The following is a 22,755-nucleotide window of genomic DNA, read 5'->3' as shown; positions in this document are numbered from 1 at the left end:
CAAATGTTTCAATCACCTAGAAAGCACATTAACGTACCAAAAAAGGACGACAAACTTAGATAACTTTGAAAAAGACGTAGTTCGTAGAACCGTCTTCGAAATTTACGATTGTGGCGAATTTTCTACTGCCAAAAGGATAACTTACTCTTTACGGGGCAAAATATCTTACAAAGGCTGTACAACTTCCACTTTGAGAATATTGAAACAATTATGCAGTCCCTCTGGCACAATCAGGTATGTTCTATTCTTCCATTAAGTTTATTATATTATGTTATATTATCTAATGTTCCGTGCTCTCCGTGACAAGGCGTTTCGCTCAACCACGCTGTCTCTTTTCCGTGTGAGATTTCGACATGGCACCGCTGCAGTGCGTTGCTATTGGCTATCGCCATATGCAGGAGATTTGACGCGCACTATAGTGTATTCTCACTGGAAACTGAAGGTGTGATTAATGGAGTGACTAGCAACATTGATCACCAAATCGGATATCACATGTCATTTGTTCTATTCCGGTTCCGGACGAATATGCTTGTCTTTTCCAAATTATGTTTCGTTTGAAAGTTTTTTGTCTGTACGTTGTAAAATGTGATGCAGTGCTACAAATAAGCGGCAAATATATATCGAATGCCTTCAGATATGGTAAGTGTATTACAAATATAATTCGTAATGTGTAGCGCTTCACTGTGTTCTTGCTTTTACTGGTATTCATACAGACAGTTAGCCGGCTCATCAAACTTCCTTAAAACATATTTACTCTCATTAACACAGTAAACAGTCTTCTCCTTCGTGCCACATTAAAACGGGGTTACCGGGGAATATCAGGGTACTACTTTACTATACCTGAGACACCTGGGAATCATTTCTTTCGCACTTTTTTACATTGTTAACGTACTATTCTGCATTCCGGAACACTTATTTAGGTGAAATAATTGAATTTGTTATGAAAGTAATGTATATTTCTTACATTTACGAGTACTTACTGTTCTTGTTTATTTCCACACACAACATGGCGATAGCTTACCGTTGATCGTTCCTTGAGCCAGAAAAACCATTGACGTTAGCCCAAAAATTCACGATAGCCCCACAAACCATCACGGGGACGAGGTATGCCTACTAGGTTAGGTTAGGCCTGTTAGGTTTGGTTCCATTAGCACTCCTTTCGTTCAATTTAGCATATACGGACAGTACGAGAGCGTATTGTGCTCTCATGCAGGAAGCAAATGGCGGCAGCAGCAATAGCGCGTCGGAAATAGATTTTCGTAGAAAACCACATGCATTCGCATTAAAATGAATCAGAATTACATTCCCGAACATCAACAACGCTACAGAAAATGATTTGCGTAAGTACTTTCTCCTGTAAATTTGAAGAAATCTGTCTCGGGTATAGTAAAGTGCTACCAATATCAGATTACTACCGTGTTTTCTTTCGCCGTGGAATGTTTTTTAGCGTGAAACCTTTAAATGTCTGTTATATCGGAGACACGTTAAAATCGGATATTTTGTGTTTCGGATGGTTCGTACTTACCAATTGTGTATTGCGGAACATAGTTGAAGGTGCCATTATGCATTTTACACGAAAATAACTTCGATTTTTCACATTACGAGTGATTCTTTTGGATCCTTTCTTTCGTTGCGGATCATACAATATGGCGTGCACAGCTGTGGATCATCGCGCGTCGTGCTTGTGTTTTGTCGATTAGGAGTGGGTATGCAGTGTTTCAACCTTCTTAACCGAAAAACACCTACTTTCGTATTCATTATGTCATCACAAACCATTGACGGATAGCCCCAAAAAACATTCACGATAGCCCCACGAACCATTGACGGATAGCCCCAAAATCCATTCACAATAGCCCCACGAGCCATTGACGGATAGCCCCAAAAACCATTCACGATAGCCCCACGAACCATTCACGGATAACCCCAAAAACCATTCACGATAGCCCCACTGACCATTTCTGGCAAGGTTAAATTAGGTTAGGTAAGCATAGTTAAAAAACTCTCGTAAAAAGGCACGTTTGGAAACACTGGCGAGACCGCATGACTTTCGACGCTCGCGCCATCTGCAGGTACATAATGGAAATAATGTTGTCGCTTTTCACAAAATGCAAGTTTATTATATCAGAAGGGTAAATGTTTACTATCCTTCGGACACCTATAACTTCTGAGTTTCGTCAATTATTGACATTTCTACTTACCTATCTGCTTCGCGGATCATTTTTTAACGTGTATTCACGTTTTTTTTATCAATTTTTTTTTATAATTTTATAATGGTTTGTGGGGCTATGTGTCAATGGTTCGTGGGGCTATGCGAGAATGGTGTGTGGGGCTACGCATATTTTTTTCTAAACCAATTTTTAACTATTGTGACCCTACCTAACCTAACCTTACCGGAAATGGTTCGTGGGGCTATGTATGAATGGTTCGTGGGGCTATGCGTCAATGGTTGAATTTCCGCTATGAAACATTCCCACATCACACAAAACACCTTCCAGATGTTAGACAATACTACAGGAACTTATTACGGTAAGTAGTTTCTTCTGTAGAAATGAAGAAATCTGTCCGAAGGATAGTAAACTAGTACCAAAACTTCTTCACAATTTTTTACCAAGGAAATTGTAATGTTTCGTGGCGCTATCTGTGAATGGTTTTTGTGGCTATCCGTCCCAGAATCACTGGGAAATTTAAAGTAAAAAATTATTTTCGTTTGAAATTTTTTAATCCAAATTTCCCACAGATTCCGGGCTCCGCCCCTGGGGTAATTGACCTACTGCGGCCCCGCCTCCGCTCCAGCTCCCCGGCTTTCTCTATAGAGTCCCTGTTAAAGGCATGTTAGAAATTGGCCAGAGTCACCTGCCCCCAAATGAGCCCCAAACTTTTAAATTTGAAGAAATCCATTTCCAGGATAAGGAAAACTTACCTGAATTGCACCACGCATCCACGACACGTCATATTAGGCATATACCCACAGCCCATTCCTTCTAACGAGTAGCTTATATTCACTGCCACATTTTCAAAATTTCTTTCCTTTCTTCACAATCCCGTGTTCAATTAAATTAAAACATCCACTGGATCTTCCACACCTAGTATAAATTTCACCACGCATCCACGACACATCATGTTTCTAACTTTTGTTGCAAACACAGCAAGTTCGAAACAGTGGATACCCAATGAACATGAACAAAACACAATCATGAAGCGAGATGATGTATGAAGGTGTACGCGCCAAAGGATGTTGTCCGTCGGAGCATGAATTTTCAACGAAGAACATGAATTTCCGCTATGATACATTTCCACATCACACAAAACACCTTCCCGATGTTAGACAATGCTACAGGAACTTATTACGGTAAGTAGTTTATTCTGTAAAATGAAGAAATGTGTCTCCTATGTAACAGATATTTATCAAATATCTCTCCGACACGCAATTCCTGTTGCTTCCATTTGCTTCTATACGTCAAGGATGGTCCATGCATTTAATGACGTAACCCCCTGTCAATGTTTCCAAACATGGCATTTTGTTGCAAGATTTTTTATTTTTCGAAAATTCAAACTATGCTTGCCTAACCTTACCGGAAATGGTTTGTGGGGCTAACGCCAATGGTTTGTTAGGCTAACTAGGTATTACCATAATTTGGTAACAGTATGGTATAGGGAAAACACATTTCACTCATTCATTTCGTCATTTTTTACATTTGTACATACCTATTTAGATTTCGAAACATTGTTTAAGGTGGGATTTCGCTTTTTTCACGAAAATAGCTTCAATTTTCCACATATCGAGTAATTATTGTTCGTTCCTCTCACACACAATATGGCAGAGAAATCTTGACTAGCGTTGTTGATGATCAGTGGGTTTACAGTGTTGCAACCTTCTTCACCAAAAAATACCTACTTTCGAATTACTCATTTTGTATTTTTATCCAGGTTCGAAAAACCCAACAAACCATGCACAGATAGCCCCACGAACCATGCACGTGTAGCCCCACACCCCATTCACGGATAGCTCCTCAAACCAATCATAAATAGCCTCACGAACCATGCATGTGTAGCCCCACAAACCATTCATAAATAGCCCCACGAACCATGCACGCAAGGTTAGGTTCTGTGAGGTTAGGGAAACATAGTTAAAATTGTCTTGTTCTGGCAAAACAATGGTGAGTTTGGAAACACTGACTGGGGTTTACGTCATTGAACGCACGGAACATTTGTTTCACGTAGTCGAACGTAATGGAGGCAAGAGGTTCTTGTGCATCAGAGGTACATTAATGTCAAATAATACATGATTTACAGGCCGAATAAGTTGAACGAAGGGAGAAAACACTTCCACGAGCTTTCAAAAGTCTACAGAAACTCAGTTCTGTAAGTAGTTTCTCGTGTAAATTTGAAGAAATGTGTTTTTCCTATACCATACTGTTACCACATTATTTCAAATCCAGCCACGAAATTAGGTATTTTTCGGTGAAGAAGGTTGGAAACACTGCATACACACTCCAATTCGACAAAACACTGCCACAATGCATGATGAGCCAGTATTCTATCGCCACATTGTGTGTTACTGAACCGGAAAAAGTAAAAGCAGTGAGTACTCATAAATTTTAAAAATTTACATTATTTTCGTTGGAAATTCATTATTACACCTAAAGAAATGTTCTGCAATGTAGAATTTTACGTTAGAAATGTAAATAGTGCCAAAGAAATGATTCTAGGTGTTTCCACTATACGGAAGTAGTACCAAAATGGGTATTTTACACATCCATGTGATGTGCACAAGTCAATTATTTGCACGATTACATTTCGTTCATAAATATTTGAAACTAAAACGCGAAGGTGAAGATACAACTTCTATAGGTCTATATATTAGTGAAATACCTGAGTAATATGCAGTTCACTATTACCTATATTTCCATTTTTGCCAGACACACTACTACATAATGACTATTGATTCTCGTTGCTATATCAACGTTAGAATTCCAAATATCTCGTTTATACAGCGTATAGTGCAATGAATAACATAACACATAATTAACGTTGTACAAAGTAATAATTATACATTTTTTTTAAACGTTAATATAAAGTGATTTTTATAATAAGAAATTAATGATGTAGACTTACTGGGGGATGATGTGAATACAATTAAGAATAATGCTAAAATATTTTTCAAAACTGCTAAAGAGATAGGTTTGGAAGTTAACAAAGAGAAAACTAAATATATGCTTACAGGCCGAAACCAAGTGTTAGGTAATAATCAAAATCTAATTATTGATAACAACTCGTTTGAAACAGTTTCCAAATTCAAATACTTAGGAGTAATATTAACAAATGAAAATTATATTAAAGAGGAAATAAAAAGTAGGCTTAATTCAGGAAATGCATGTTACTTCTCTCTTCATAAACTTTTGTCTTCTCGTTTAATATCTAAGAATCTAAAAGTTAAAATATACAAAACCGTAATTTTGCCTGTAGTATTATATGGGTGTGAAACTTGGTCCCTTACATTGAAAGAGGAACATAAATTGAGAGTATTTGAAAATAGGATCCTTAGGAAAATATTTGGACCTAAAAGGGATGAGGAGACAGGTGAGTGGAGAAGGTTACATAATTTAGAACTACATAATTTGTATTCATGTCCAGACATTATTAGAATAATTAAATCAAGAAGACTTAGGTGGGCAGGCCATGTGGCACGAATAGGAGAGGAAAGAGGAGTTTTCAGGATTCTTGTTGGGAAACCTGATGGTAAGAGACCAGTAGGAAGGCCAAGACGAAGATGGAGGGACAACGTCGAGATGGACCTAAGGGAAATCGGTAGGGATGGAAAAGAGTATATAGATCTTGCTCAAGATAGGGACAGATGGAAGGCCTGTGTTGCTGCAGCCATGAACCTTCGGGTTTAAGAAGGCTAGAGAGTTAGTTAGTTAGTTAATTAATAATTTCAATAAACATATAATTATATTGTGCGGATTCACAGAACCGTCACAACATTCCCCTGCTCCGGGAAAATGAAAACTACGAAACAACGAGGAGGAGTTTTCATTTATAAATCAGTCAGATGTTATCAACATAACTAAAACAAAGTTACAAATGCACAATATTATCTGACATTCGACAACAACTTGCACATAAACAGATTTGTGCCTAACATGTAATAACAAATCAGATCATAATAGAACATTCAATTGTACAAAATAATAAACAGAATGGTTTCCTTTTTCCAGTATCTACTCTCATAAATTTAATTTTCAGACAAGAGTTGATTCCTCTTTTCTTCCGAACAGTTAAACACTCGAAGATTTGAAAAGTTCACCTTGTCATAATATTGCTGGTTCATTTTGCAAAGAATTGCATTATTGTCCTTAATTTCCTTGACAAGGAATGGCCCAATATACAAGTTGAACAATTTATAAATCTGGCTGTTAATTTTAGAATTAACTTGCCTATTTTTTATCATTACCAAATCTCCTGTTTGAAATTTGATCGAGTTCAATGCATTCTTAATCTTTCTACTTCTTCTAGATTGTCTAGTCCTGATTTCTGCTAAAAACAATTTGCGTTTCCATGGCAAAGATTTAATTTGTTCTGGCCAGCCGATTTCTTCAAATATTGAGTCCTTCATATCTTCATGTAAGAAAAGTTCACTAGGAGATAATCCGGTAACTGAAGAGCATGAATGATTTAATAACTGAATAATAGAATTTATTTTTGGATACCAAGTGGTGTGATTATCATTGCAGAATAATCGCAGTAACCTAACAATCTCCTTATTGTACCTCTCAATAGGATTAGATTTCGGATTGTATGTAGTGGTAGTAATATGCTTAATTTTCCTTGAATCCATGTAGGCTTTCCACTCATTTGATGTAAATTGGCTTCCACAATCTGATAATAATACATTGCATACAGGGTAATGTTTAAAATATTGTTCTTCAAAACGATTGATAATTTCCCTGGCAGTCGCTTTTCTTAACGGATAAATCATAACAAACTTTGACATAACGTCTACAATTGTGAGGAGATATTCATATGTACGTGATCTTGGTAATTTTCTGATTAAATCAATAGAGAGGAAATCGTGTGGTTTGTGAGAAACGACGTGATATTCATCTCTCCGCAACGGCCGACCTACAATCTTTGTTCGTGCACATTCTAAGCAATCTTTCAGGTAATTTCTAATTGATTTTCTCATGTACGGCCAAAAATATGCTCTTCTACAAGCTGTTAAAACCTTCTGATAACCAAAATGTCCATTTAAATCATGCATTTTGTGCAATACCAAAGGTATAAGCTCACGTGGCACTACAAGTTTACAAATTTCATCTGAATTGGGTTTATAAAAAAGAATTTTGTTGTGAAGAAGATACTTTGTAAAGTCTTTATCCGTTGCACTATCTTCCAGGTGAGAAATTATATTATTGCATTTTTCATCTGCTCGTTGAGCTTTTAACCAAATAGAAGAAGTATCATCTTGTGAATCTTCCATAATTACTTGATTGATATATAATTTATCATCAAGTGCAGAATAAGTAGTACAAGGCGGAAATCTGCTCAACGTATCAGCAATATTATTCGAAACTCCTGGGACATGATGTAACGTGAAATCAAAACACTGCAGTTTGAGAGCCCATCTCGTAAGACGAGAATTAAGTGATTGTGCAGTTTTAAGCCAAGACAACGACTTATGATCTGAATATAAGTTGAAATCAGTTCCTTTAAGATATATAGCAAATTTCTCCAGAGCAAATAATATAGCTAAACATTCCAATTCGTGTGTACTATATGTAATCTCTGCTCCTCTAAGAGAACGACTGCCGTATTGTATGACACGAATTTCATCATTATCAACTTGCCAAAGTACACAACCGAATCCTTTCTGGCTTGCATCAACAGAAACACAAAACCTCAACTCAAAGTCGGATTGACTCAATGCTGGTGCTGAAATTAGAGCATTCTTTAATAACAAGAAAGCTTCTTGACACTGAGGTGTCCAATAAAATGGCACATTCTTGCGTAAAAGATAATATAATGGACTAGCGATATCTGAAAATCCCTGTATCAAACGATTTCTCCAATTTGCCAGTCCCAAAAATTTGCGAAGTGACTTTTTGTTTTGAGGAACAGGAAACTGTAGAATAGCTGAGTCTTTATCATGATCGACCTTAATCTCGGAACCAGACACCACATGACCCAAAAACTTAATTTCCGTTTGGAAAAATTTGCATTTGGCAAATTTTATGGACATGTTCGTCTTCTGCAATGTCTGTAGAACATAATCAAGATGTTCAAAATGTTTCTCTATTGTTGGGCTAAATATTAAAATGTCATCCACATATATCATCAGAAATGAATGAGACTCCGGTCCAAACACCTTATTCATCCTCTCAACAAAAACAGAAACAGCTGATTTTATACCAAATGGCAAGTAACAAAACACGTGCTGTCGTCCTCGATACGAAAAAGCTGTGTACTTATATGAGTCGGGCGTAAGTGCTATTTGAAAATATCCACAGGAGAGATCAATCGAAGAAAAATATCTTGCACCCTTAAAATGTTGAAGTAGCTCGTTTATAGGTTCAACATGGGTAAGTGGTGAAATTACATGTTGGTTTAGGCGACGAAAATCCACCACTGGACGCCACTCACCATTAGATTTTGGGACGATATGTACTGGGTTTAAATAAGGCGAAGACATCTCTTTAATTATTCCCCAGGCCTTCCATTTCTCTAGTTCCTTTTCTAATGCTGCTCTTTTGGCGAACGGTACCAGATATATAGGTGCCTTGATTGGTTCCTTTGTGTCTAGTTCAATTCGATAAGGTTCTACGAATGCAGATCGGGGTCGATCAGAAAACAAACTATGGTATTCTATTATTAGATTCTCAAGCTGAGACTGCTGCTCCGTGTTGAGTGATTCACACGACCGCACCTTCGTTGTGATCTGATCTAGAGAAACGACAAGTAAATTTTCTGCTTCTTTGACTATAGTAACTTCCTGCATCTGGCAGCGATCCCTATCAGTTGTGATTTTGCTAGAATTAAATGGCTGAACCAATTCGGAACCAGTAGACGCCATCAAACTAATTTCGTTTCTTCTAAAATCGAGTACAGCTTTGTGTTGCCTTAAAAATGGTATTCCGAGAATTAATTCAGCATGCAGTTGCTTCAATACGAACATCTCCAAAGTAAAAACTTCCGAGTTAATTGAAATACTTATAATCTTCCGACCAGCAACACGAAACTTCTGATGTCCTGCAAACGGCAATAACTTAAGTTGATCCACTGTATCCAGTTTGGCACTCGGAATAATTGATTTTATACTGCACCATAATTCATAACTGACTAAATTACACTGGCTTCCACTGTCGATGACACACTGTATCGTAATACCGCAAACTGTTCCTGTGATCAAAGGTTGATCAGTAATAGGAGTAGGTATACCAGTATCATTTAAAATCCAAGTAGGTTCATCTTCGTACCAATCTAATTGAAAAAATATTGAAAGTGGATAACAATGATCAACTTCAGGTAAAACGGAATTACTTAATACAGCATACTGACAAGTTGTGCCTATATTTTCACTACGATATGATTTAGACGGACCCTCCATTATGTTAGTGCGAGCAAACTGGTCCACGTTCACCCGCGACATTCGTTTAATGTTGCTTCAGGGACAGAAGAAATGAACTGTTTACAAGAAATTTCTCTTGGATCGAAAGATGGAGCATTTTCATTTAATGGAGTATTCGCCACTGCAGTTGCATTGCAACTGTTTCCCGTTGACAACTGAGAAGACGAATATCCGCAATTGGCACATACACTGCATGGTTGGAATGAGTGGAAATTACTGTTAGAGAACTGAGAGTTAGGACGCAGTGTAAATTGCTGTTGTTCTTGCTCGTTTCTGGCATTGAAACTGTTGCTCATAAATCTACCATTATTGTTGAAGTATCGTGAGCTTTGTGGACTTCTATTTTGCCGGAAATTTTGAGTTCCTGCACCATTACGTCTGTAACGATTATATGGTCTGTTAGTTAGGTTAGGTTTCCCAAAATTATTATTTCTATTAAATATCATCGTCTTCTGGCTGGAGTTTGATTGTTGGTTTTCAGCAACAAACGGAACATCTGTACGTGGAATCTTATTTCTTTTATTTTCATCGCGAGAAGAAACAAAATGAACAGTATCATTAGGTCTTACGTTACGTCTTGAACCTTGATTTCCATTAGGTTCATCATCGTTCACAAACGATGAACTTTTAGCAACACTCTGAAATCTCAGTTTTGCCCTTGCACTATTATTGTCAGTAAAACTTTTAGAATTATTCCCATCATGTCGGAAATTTTTTTCACGTACATTATCATGAACATTAAAACTCTTGTTTGATCTTGAATTCACTAAATCCAACCTCTTTAGTAACGCAATTACATCATCCATTTTAACTAATCTAGCAGCTAATATTGTTTGTGCAATAGATGTGGGCAACTGATTGATTAAAATATCAATAACTTCTGCATCATTCGGACGATCAACTAAATTATAATATGCTGAATGCGTACGAATAGCAAAAACTTCCATACTACTCGTCGATTTAGGATCATATTTACGACTTCTAAGTTCAGATAATTGAGCCTGAGTTAACGAATAAGACGTGTAGTGATTCAGAAATTCGTCAACAAACTGTTTGTACGATGTAAACAAATCGACATGAGTATTATACCAACCTTCTGCAGGTCCTTGAAAACAATTAGTAATACATTCAAGCCTTTGCATGTCAGGAACTTGCAGTAAGTCTAAGTAGGACGTTAAAGTTTTAATAAACTTACGTGGACTTGATTTTTCAGGATCTCCAGAATATTTAGGAAGAACAGTAAGTTCATTCAATCTTACCAGCCGTCGAGGTTCTTGAGTAAGCGAACGCATACAATTGTCAGGATAATCACATCGATGATTCTGCTGATTTGCTGACTTTTGGTTTACTTGCCTCTTTCTTTGCTGACCAGAACCATCAGAATATAAAGAACGGGTTGATTGACATAACTTGTTAGTATTACTAGTTCTCACTCGATTATTACTAGAACGTTTGTGTCTTTGTGAAGCAATGCGATTGTGTTCATCATCAGAAACATCACACGCTGAAGAATCAGATGATTTAGAAGAGGTTAGGTTCCGTGCAGGAATACCAGGTTGACAGTTACTATTCACATGAGAACTGTAAACTTGTACAGGATTACTTGATTCAACATTAGTCGAAATATTAGATGTTAACTTAGTAATATTTTCCTCACATGCTTCCACGCGCTTAGTTATTTCGTCCTTGCTCACAACGACTTCAAGTCTTTGAACTTGCCGAGACAACCCTGAAACATTGTTCTGGCATTCTGTAATCTGATCAGTCAATCCAGCAAGTTTATCAGAATTCTCTGTACAAGTAGTGTTGACTTCCTCGATTTTCTCTGTTAGTCCTTGCACTTCTCTTTCCATTTCCTGATGTAATGAACGTGTTGCTAATTTGCAGGACTCGGCAACTTCAGCTAATTCCTTTCGTAACGATGTACTCAATTCGTGGAAGTCAAGCTTGAGTAGTTGCTGTGAATTTTGAATTTCCTGTTGAGATTCCCTGATTTTTATAAACTCAAGCTGATGAGACTCTTGAGTTTGCCTCATTTTTGTAAACTCAACGTGTTGAGACTCTTGAGTTTGCCTCATTTTTGTAAACTCAAGCTGTTGAGACTCCTGAGTTTGCCTCATAGAATCTTGAGTTTGCCTCATTTTTGTAAACTCAAGCTGTTGAGACTCCTGAGTTTCCCTAATTTTTGTAAATTCCATATGTTGTGACTCACTGATTTTTCTTAACTCTGCCAGCAGATCAAACATTTGAAAAGGAACATTACTTTGCCCCGTTGACGTCTCTGCCAACACAGAAGGACGAATGTCAATTTCTTGAACATTTTCTTGACTTCTTTTCCATTCCACGAAAGCTTCAATACTGAACGGATCATAAGAAGGATCACAATCTGTACAGAAATAATTTTCATTTAACTGGTATAATTCCCAATGCTTATCGGACAAACCCAAACATTGTAAATGATACCAATGGCCACAATTTTCACAAGCTACCAACCTTTCCTTATCGGGGTCTTTGCAGCACTTCACCATATTCATGGCACCATTCTTATTTTGTGATTCATCAGGTTCATCACCACAATTGATAGATCTAGCTGTAAGACTTGTTTTGGATCTCAGATTATAAGGATTACTTGATGCGTACCTAATATAAATTTATGTACAAACTAGACTCACAAGAACAATGATGTAAGTTAACACTTACGCAAAACACATCACTCAAGATCGTGCTGATAACGTTCCCCTTACTGGCCACCAATTATACTGTGATGTGCACAAGTCAATTATTTGCACGATTACATTTCGTTCATAAATATTTGAAACTAAAACACGAAGGTGAAGATACAACTTCTATAGGTCTATATATTAGTGAAATAACTGAGTAATATGCAGTTCACTATTACCTATATTTCCATTTTTGCCAGACACACTACTACATAATGACTATTGGTTCTCGTTGCTATATCAACGTTAGAATTCCAAATATCTCGTTTATACAGCGTATAGTGCAATGAATAACATAAAACATAATTAACGTTGTACAAAGTAATAATTATACATTTTTTTTAAACATTAATATAAAGTGATTTTTATAATATGAAATTAATAATTTCAATAAACATATAATTATATTGTGCGGATTCACAGAACCGTCACATCCATTAACGTCCTGCTTGAATAGTTGTGTGCCATGTGCTTTGTATCCTTATGCCTCAAATCTACTTTTGATTGGGTGATGTTACAATCCACCTGAAACCAGCTAAAAAGCCAGTAAAGCAAACAGAAATTCTAACGTGGTAAGACTGCAGAATATGGGCTTCTTAGGAGGAACGCGGTTCCTAATTTTATGGTAATGGTTTGAAGTTAGTAATCTGGAAAAGTGTCTTTCAAGGTGCGGAAATGTGTAATTTTCGAATAAAACAAACGAGAAATACAAGCTCTTGAAATCGTAGCAATGACGGAAAATGTGATATGGTGTGGCACATTCCTGCACAAATCTTGTGATAGCAACTAAGGAAAAAGTGGCATGTGCACATAAAGATAATATAATGTAACATAAGATAAACTAACTTAACCTAACCTAAACATACGGACCTCGGGAATAAAGGAAATCCACTTGATGCCGGTGAACTTCAACAAACTCACTGCAGATAAACGTACCTCTGTCCTCTCCTTGTAAATCTTCCACTGGAACCACACCAGGTGGTCAGCGAAAGAATCTGAAGGGACGTTCTTGTTGTGGAAGAAATGTTTAGCCATCCTCCACGCAGATTCGATCCTCTGTGTGTGAGTGGAATCCGGAGCGACAAATCTATTGTCTGGGTCACTGTGATTCACTGTTTTGTGTTTGTACCCCAAACCTGCCAAACCCCCATATGTCTTCCACATGTCAGTGTGTAAGAACACCAGCATTCTTGACATTTTCAGGACATATCTCTAATCGTAAATCACTGGAGCCATCTTCAAGCATGCCAATCACCTGGTGCCCTTCTATGTGACGGCCACGTTGAAATTTTCGTTTCCCGAACTTAAACCGCCAATTTTATCCCGCAGGTTTTCATGTTCTCTGTAATCAATGACAATTGTCTTGGCAGAACGAGTACCAATCACACACTGTGTATTGCCTAATATCCTTTACATTCACACCACACGCCTCTCAAATTGCACCGTCATAAGAATCGCCATGAGCAAAACTATACATAAGGCTGAAAGTGGTGGGGAGATCCAATTTTGAATTCTCGAACCATGTCCCTTTTGCACTGGAGATGCGATATTGAGATCCATGGCCTGATTTCTGACACCGGAGACTACCGACGTTACCATGCGTTAGATCCAATGTCATCGGACACCTATGCTTCCTGCACATCTTTTCTTTCTTGATAAACCCATTATCTTTGCACCAAGATACACAATCATTGTGATTTCCTAACGTCGAATACAATTTTCTTTTGTTCCAAAATCCCTGTGGCCAAGCTATTTTCACGGAATGAGGTGAAATGCCGCGAAACAAAAAAAAGTAATGAAAGAAACTGTGTAAACAATATGGATGCAAACGAATGGAGAAATGCATTGCTTTTAGTAGCAGGAAAATCATTTTTTATGTGCAAAAATATAATAGTAATCGGAAAATGACACCAGGAAATTGAAGCAAAACGTACGTACTTTTAGGGTATAAATTTTTTCGTCTATTTATAGGAAAAAAGCAGCCCATGTTCTGCATTAAAGCCGTTTTTAGAGCATGGAAACTTATAATTGTGGGAGTTATTGCAGTTCAAATGTGTTCTGCAATTGTAATGTACATACTGAAATGTAGAAATATTTTTTATGGCAATTTTCTCCTTATTTCACCAATTGTCATGTAAACATAAAAATAACTAACTGAACCATGTGTAAAGCAATTAGAAAAATGTGTCTGCTACAATAATAATAATAAGTCACAATTGAAGTATCAAATTGAAGCATTGGCCAAAGTTCCTTTTGTTTTATTGTGATTTCAATTTGCTTAAGTTAACACATACTGCGGATGTAGCGATTACTTAGGATTTTGTTCAATATATGCTTTCGTAGTTAGGTTAGGCAGGCCAGGTTTGGTTATCTTAGCATTAAAATAAAGTCCCTAAATGCATTCTACTGAGGTTCTGATTTACTTATACATATATTCTCACTAGTCAACGATACTTACAGTTGCTTGCCAACGGAAAATACATTGTCCATGGGAAGTTCGCATGCTTGCATATGGTGATTTTGAAGTTGTATTTTCAGCATAAGTATTTTTTTTCAAATTTCAAATAGTGCTCATTACTTTAAGGAAGGTTCAAATTTCATGTGACAAAGATTGCCAAAATTCTATGATAATTAGTCTTGCTGGTAGGAAAATTTGAAAAAGAAATCATAAAACAATCAGAACAGTTATCCAGGAATTTAAGGCTTGGCTGGACTTTTGCCCGACACAAGGACAGCCATTCCTTACAGTTTTCCTGTCTTTTTGGACAACTGCTTTGATGTTCCAAAACCTGAGAACTTACATGTTCTTACAGTTATTTCTTGTGTGAACGTTCGTGCAGTTTGCTTTCACTGTTTTCTAGATGTTCTAGAAATAGATGTTTTCTAAGTTAGTAAACTTACTTAGCCTTAAATGTTGCATCACCATTAAAGAAGATGATGAGAAATTTCTAGTTTGGAAATATTCGAAGGGGGATTTTATTCATATGAAACTGGAGTATATGGTATCCTTCAGTGGACAAACTGATTGTTTTATATATTGCAGCATCAACCAGTGCAGAGAATAGGTTTACATATCGCAGCCACACATGCGGGGAGCTGAGGGAAGACCATGTGGGCCGAGAAGTTTACCTCTTCGGATGGGTCCAGTTTCAGAGAATGGGGAAATTCTTCACCCTCAGGGACAGCTACGGTGTCACACAAGTTATTATTCCAGAGGATGTAAGTTCTCTTCTACAATGTGGTACAATATTAGAAGCTTCTGTGTCATGGAGCCTAATGGTTAGTGCTCTCACCTTTGGTGCAGTGGTGCTAGGGTTGATTCTCATTGGTACCTCCATAGTGTAGGAGGTCCACCTCCTTGATCCAGTTTAGAATGCACCAAAAAAGCTGTTGCCAGGGATAGACATGAGGCACAGATCAGATGGTGTGACCAGAGTGTGGAGGAAGACAAATACAACCCCTATGGTAAAATATGGTGGAGGATCCATTATGATCTGAGCCTGTATGTTAACTAAAGGAGTTGAGAAAATGCAAGTAATTGGTGGAATCATGGACAAACATGTCTGTAATAATATCCTGAAAAATAATTTGAAAAAAAGTGTCCATCAAATGGGGTTGCCATGTGGCATGAGATTCGATGACTTACAGGAGGTTAAAACAGCTCTGAACGAACAGTGGGACAGGGAGTGTTCTGTAGAATTTTTCCAAACTGGTTTTGAGGGCTGGATAAAATGCTGGCACAAATGCATCGAACATGATGGCAACTGTGTGGAAGGGTAACTCTAGTAGAGGACACTACAGGCAAACTATATGTATGTTCATTGTTTCAATCTTTCAGTTATTAAACAAATTATACCTCAACAGGCAAAACTTTTTGATACCTCCTCATATTTTTATATTTTTTTTTTTTTAGAATTGAATTTTAAAATTATGCCAGGTGAAAGTTTTCAGGAACTATGATGACTAGTTGCCCTGTATTTGTGTACCCCTGGATGTTGTGACATGGATTCTGTTTAGTTTTCAGGTATAATGTCACAGCATTGACTTAATCATAATTTTCCACAAGCTTGTGTGAAGGCCGGCAATATTTATTTCAACTTGTCAAAATCTTGAAGAATAATTGATAGAAAGATGAACTTGACTTTTCAATGTTTTTATAAGAACTCATCCATTACTATATCTTTGGGAAACTTTTTCAAAAGTACTTTTATTCTTTCAGTAAGTTATAGATACCAAATTTTAATGACATAATATTTCTGATAAACAGACTTATATATTTCATGAAGGATACAAATTGTTTTTTTTTTTATTTGCCTCCTTAATTCGTAATTGCCTTGTAATCAAGGGGTCCCGGGTTCGATACCCACTGGAGGCACAAAGTGGTTCAGATCCCACTTTAAACTGTAAGTCCAGTCCTAATTAGCCTTACTGTGCATAAAGTGGACTTAAAACCCCAAATCAACTAACCAAAACCTCCATAATTAATATTTGTATCAGTTATCTGTGGAGTTTTGCATTAGGAAAAATAAGTTGAATTTTGGAAACCAAGGTATATACCTAAATTGTCATTTAACTCTTGTTAATAAATGCTTTAAAATCTCCAACAAAGAAAGAGTATTAATTATCATTTCGGAAATGCTCCTTCAAAATGCCTTGAACTAAATTACACTCAGGTGCCAAAAGTCATGGGATAGCAACAGGTGTATAAATAGGCAGAGCGCTTTCAGTGCTTGCAGTTGTATTCTTTTGAGTCTTGTGATGCATCTTATAATGTGATTATGGCTACACGACGAGAATTATCCGAGTTTGAACACGGAACGATAGTTGGAGCTAGGTGCATGGGACATTCCATTTCTGAAGTTGTTAGGGTATTCAACAAGATTCCTCGATCCAAAGTGTCAAGCGTGTACCAAGAGTACCTCATTGCAGGCATTACCTCCTATCATGGACAGCAGTGACAGCTTAATGACCGCGACCAGCGACGTCTGAGCAGAATCATTCTTGCTAATTGACAAGCTGCACTGCTTTAAATCACATAAACAGTCAATGAGGGACGCACGACAGACGCGTCTGTGACGTCAGTTCATCGAAATTTGAAGTTGATGGGATTTGGCAGCAGAAGATCGACTAGAGTGCCTTTACTAACAGAATGCCATCGAAAGCAGTGTTGCACTTGGGGCCATCCACTCATTGATAACTGGAAAAACGTAGCTTCGTGAGACGAGTCAGATGGTATGAGCTGATGGTGGGGTTCGGGTGTGGTGCAGACCACATGAAGCCACGGACCCAATTTGTCAACAAGGCACTGTGCAAGCTGGTGGTGGTTCCATAATGGTGTGGGGTGTGTTTACATGGCATGGCTTGGGTCATTTGGTCAAATTGAACCAGTCATTGGCTGGGAATCGCTATGCTCAGCTGCTTGGTGACCTTTTGCAGCCCTTCATGGACTTCATGTACCCTAACAATGATGCAATTTTCCAAGATGATAATGCGCCATTTCACCGGCCACGATTGTTGGCAATTGGTTTGAGGAGCTTTCTGGACAATTCCAACGAATGATTTGGCTACCTAGATCGCCAGACAGGAACCCGTGAAAACACTTTTGGGATACGATCAAAAGATACATTCGTGAACAAGATCCTGCCCCTGCAACAACCATGCAACAATGGGCGGCTATCGAGACTGCATGGCTGTACATCTCAGACTTCCTCCGACTGGTAGAGTCCATGCCACGTCGAGTTGCTGCACTTCGCCGGGCTAGTAGGTATCCCATGACTTGGCACTTGAGTGTACATGTTATGTATGTAGTTTATTCATCTATCTGCTCTCACTCTCTTTCTACCGTCTGTACAGAATCAGGTGAAGTCTTGCACTTCCTTAAGTCCTTTTCTTCTCACCGAGCATCTGGACCAGACAATATTCCTACTATTTTCCTTCAAAAAACAGCTCACTCACTAGCTATTCCTCTTGCAATGTTATACAATAGGTACTTCTCTGAAGGCTGCTTCCCCACTCAATGGAAGAAAGCAAATATCATTCCTATTTTTAAATCTGGCAATACAAACAATACCACATGTTACAGGCCAATTTATCTCCTTTCAGCACTTGCTATTGTCTGTGAAAAAAATTTGAAAAATAGACTTCTGAAATTCACATCCCCTTACATTAACCCAGCAGAACACAGCTTTCTTCCAAATTTGTCATGCCTTACCAATCTGTCTTCTATGCAATCCTATGCCATAAACGCCATTACTAATTGTAATCAGTTGGATGTTGTGTACTTTGATCTGTCCAAAGCTTTTGATTCAGTGGATGACCATTATTTACTGCATAAGTTATCTAACAGATTTAACATCACTGGAAACACATTAAAAATAGTGAAAGACTCTCTAAATAGACAACAATGCATTATACTTCCTGGAACTCATTCTAACTAGCTACCTGTTATATTTGGTGTGCCGCAAGGAAGCGTTCTTGGCCCTCTGTTATTTGTATTATATCTGGATGATCTCACAGACCTCTTTAATTTCCCCATCTCAAGCACAATTCTAATGTTTGACGATGATTGCAAGATTATGAGAGAAATAAAACAGCCATCAGACATGCAAATTCTCCAAAAGGACGTTAACAGATTCTCTGAATGGTGTAAGCGATGGAAACTGTCCACAAACCCTTCGAAATGCTCTTACATAACAATTTCATTGAAACAAAACATTCTTGAAGGTGATTATACACTCACCGACCTCCCTCTAACAAAAGCAGCACAACACTGAGATCTAGGTATCCTCATAGATTCAAAACTAAATTTCAATAATCACATATCAACCATTAAAAAAAGGCAATGTGTATGCTGGGCCTATTTTACAGATTCACCGAAATCAATAACCTGAAAGCACTTTCCATTTACTTCAAAACATTTGTGTCCCCCCATTCTAGAATATTGTTCACCAATCTGGAATATGGCTGCCCCTTCTCATACCTCCAAGATCGACAGTGTTCTCAGCTTTTTTTTTTTTTAATACTCCAGAAACTCGTAGATACGTTGCAGATATGAAATTGCTATACAAGATAATAAATGGAAACTTAAGCCTCGGCTGGATGTTTAAAGGAATCGCGATTTCAAGCATGTCGTTAGTTCCTTTCCTAACAATAGTACGAAGAAGTGCGAGGGAGTCGTTGGCATCGCTGTCTACGAATTTCCCTCTGTCCCTAGCAGACAAATCCCATCTTCGCTGCCGACTTTCTGTAACTGGTCTCACTTATCACACCAAATCCAAACCTCTTCTTGGTGTAGCTCTGTGTTTCGTCTTTGGAGGCCAGGCCAGGTTAAATGTTTTCATTGTTAGTGCTTTCTTATGCTGAGCGATTTAAACTAACAAGCATCCCTAACTACAAAAGCATTCCGCGCTTACGTCAGAAGATGAAATACGGTGCGTGACGAATATGGTGTTCGAATTTGGTGCGATTAACCATACCCTTATGGCAAGTTGGCCCCGCGGCTACAGCACCTTATACCGCGGCTTTTACGATCTGGGAAGGGGATGGGGGGGATGGCAGATGTGCTTGAAAATGTTTTCTTTCAGCTGAACCAAGCACATAGCAGATCGCCAGAAAGTCACTGGGACAAGTTTCCCGTAATTACCCACGCGTCCCTCCTTTCCTCTTCCAGAAGCAACCCTCTTTCCTTTTCACGTGCTACTGTGACATAAGAAGTAAGGACTGAAAAAGTTTTAATATGAATGAAATGAAAGCTCAATTGGTCACGGTAAATAGAGATAAATGTAATAAATTGCATTAAATTAATTATAATCTTGGCAAAAAAAATTGAAGCACGTATCTCCATAAATCGGCAAAGAAAATATTAAACTGCCCTTTTTTTACGAGTATGAAAAAATCCCAACAATATTCCTATTTAATCATTTTAACTGTATTTCTATATTCGACGTCTCTTTTCTGACACTTTGGCTAATTGCGACGAAGAGGTTGAGCGATGATTAGATGCAATTGATGAAGGGACAATCGCAAAGAGTACTCATGCCCAGGCCGGGATTCGAACTCGGGACCCCTGACATCATAGCACATGCTAAACACTCTGCCACGGAAGTCTACTTTACTCTCGTAATCACCACTGTAATGGCACCATTAGTACAAGACCCATAAAATGTGCCACAGGAGAATGTGCAACTAATGCCTTTAAATCAATTTGTAGTATTCTCAGATTGCATACTAGTTTTATTTATTTACACAACAAGCCTTACACCAAATGAAATATGTGACCTCCCCGATGACCCAGTGGTTGCGTCGTCGCCTTGTAATCAAGGATCTTGGGTTCAATGATATATCGCGCTTCAAAGTCTAGTAATTTGATACATTCCTCAGGAGCAAGTTTGCATGGAACTTTTATTGTATATACTGATTTCCGGAGGAGGCACATAGTGGTTGGGATCCCACTATAAACTGTAGGTCCAGTCCCAATCAGCCTTACTGTGCATAAAGTGGGCTTAAAACACTAAATCAATCGAAACGAAATGAAATATTTAAATTAAGAGTAAAAATATTATTAATAAATATAGTTTCAATGCTACTCGTTTAAGAACACTATATGTATTTGTAGAATCATTGTTAATTCCATCCAATAATTATTTTATTCGTTAGATTTTTATATGCAGCGCACCACTACGCCAGAGATCCCGGGTTCGAATGCCGGCAAGAGCATGGATGTTGTGAGTGTCGCATCATCAATCGTCCTTATCTTCGTGATTAGCCGAAGGTGGCAGAAAAGCAATGTAGGCCTAATATAAACCAATATTGGAGGAGAGAGTCTGGTGATCACATTAACTCTTATGCTAATTGATAATTTACTTTTAGAACACATCTTGAGGAACAGTGTTGAATTTATGCAAATGCAGAGGAGGAGGAAGGGGGCCCCAATACTTTCTTTCTGTATATTTTAATGTTTTCTTTAAAGTGTATTCATACGAAATTACACAAATATTTGAAACTAATGACAAGTCAGTCTTCACTACCAGTATCACTGGACATTTTAGCTAAATGAAAATTGCTATAATAATATGTAAGGCAGCCACTATTGCCGCTCAACTGAAAGAACTGGGGATCGGAACAGTTTGAGTGAAGGAAGCTTGTGGGATGGTGAGTAAGCAACTTTCCCCTATTTTGCAAGGGCAGTCAAGTCAACAAAAAGAGAAAGTTCATCGCGCTTGTTTCATGTGAAACTAAAAATTGCTGGAAAACGAAGGTTTCATGTGGTTCCTTTGAACTAGTTTGCATAAGGATAACAATGGAGGAGGGACTTCCAGATGAAATAGTGGTAACGCCTTGTAATCAAGGGATCCTGTGTTCGTTACATAGTAGAGGCACACAGTAGTTTGAATCCAATTTGAAACTGTAGGTCCAGCCCCGACTGATCTATCCGTGCATATTGCAGAACGTAGACAAAATCTTAAAAATATTAGCATGGCACAAAAGTTCTCTCCGATATTTCTGTCTCTTTTAGAGAAGGGTGGCCACCAGCATTGACTCCCTTTATCCTGATACGGAATCCACATTCTATATGAAAGTATATATTTTTCACCTTTTAGGTGAAAGTATAGTGAAAGCCACCTGCGAGAAAGTTCCAAAATAACTTTGTATTAGTCTGGAGGGAGTAATGTTTTGTGTATATAATGCCCTGTTTTTGGTATCTTGTTACTTTTGTACTTGATACAGAGTCTGATGAAGACCTTGCTAGAAGGTTGAAACGTTACGTTTAGTTTATGTTTTTAATGAAATAAATTACTGCCTTGGTCAGCATATTTATAATTTTTTCATAATAATGGAAACAAGGCTTAATGGTGTTATAATTGTCACACAGAACATAAATTCAGCTTTGTATGGGAAATTGTTCTAGTGAATTATTTTTTAGATTAATATAGAAGATTTCACTCCTTGCTTTAATGTTAACAACTGCACAAGCACTTCTGACAAGCAGAAGCATCGCAGGGACTTTTTTCTTGGCGGGCAAGATTAACAATGTAGGGGCATGGAAAATTTCATTTTAGAACAGCACACATGAATTTCCTGTTTCTTAGTGGAATATTTATAATTATTATTTTTTAATTTTTGATCATTTCAAAAACAGATAATTCCGAAATATATGAAGATCTTGGGCCTCGTTCTGCACTCATTAGGGATTTAATGGAAATTGTGAACAAATATCGGTCTACATGTATCCATTTTAATGCCTGATGGAATTTAAAAGGAGGGATCAGGATGAGAATGATTCCACCCCTGTTTTAAACCATCCCAACCTCTGGTTGTGAATGATACAACCTTTATTTCATAATTATTTTTTCAATTTCAGAAACTTTACTAACCAGAATAACTTAATGAACTTGAGAAAGGAAATGGCAA

General features: G+C 37.7%; 1 protein-coding gene across 2 annotated transcripts in view; it reads left to right on the top strand.

The window, feature by feature from the left end:
* The first annotated feature begins 512 nt into the window (after positions 1-512).
* AspRS-m (aspartyl-tRNA synthetase, mitochondrial) overlaps positions 513-22,755 on the top strand; it is a 43,861-nt gene continuing 21,618 nt past the window's right edge. Inside the window, exons 1-2 of one of the 2 annotated variants that reach the window (XM_083144405.1) lie at positions 513-639; positions 15,389-15,564. In XM_083144405.1, the coding sequence (XP_083000531.1) occupies positions 546-639; positions 15,389-15,564 (270 nt within the window). In that variant the 5' untranslated portion in view covers positions 513-545. The remainder of the gene's footprint in view (positions 640-15,388; positions 15,565-22,755) is intronic. The other variant, XM_083144406.1, reaches the window with a different exon arrangement.

This window comes from Lepisma saccharinum, chromosome 23 (genome assembly GCF_977018435.1).
Source record: "Lepisma saccharinum chromosome 23, izLepSacc3.1, whole genome shotgun sequence".
Classification (NCBI taxonomy): domain Eukaryota; kingdom Metazoa; phylum Arthropoda; class Insecta; order Zygentoma; family Lepismatidae; genus Lepisma; species Lepisma saccharinum.
The sequence above is the reverse complement of the archived record's forward strand: the minus strand, read 5'-3'. Positions and strand labels throughout refer to the sequence as shown.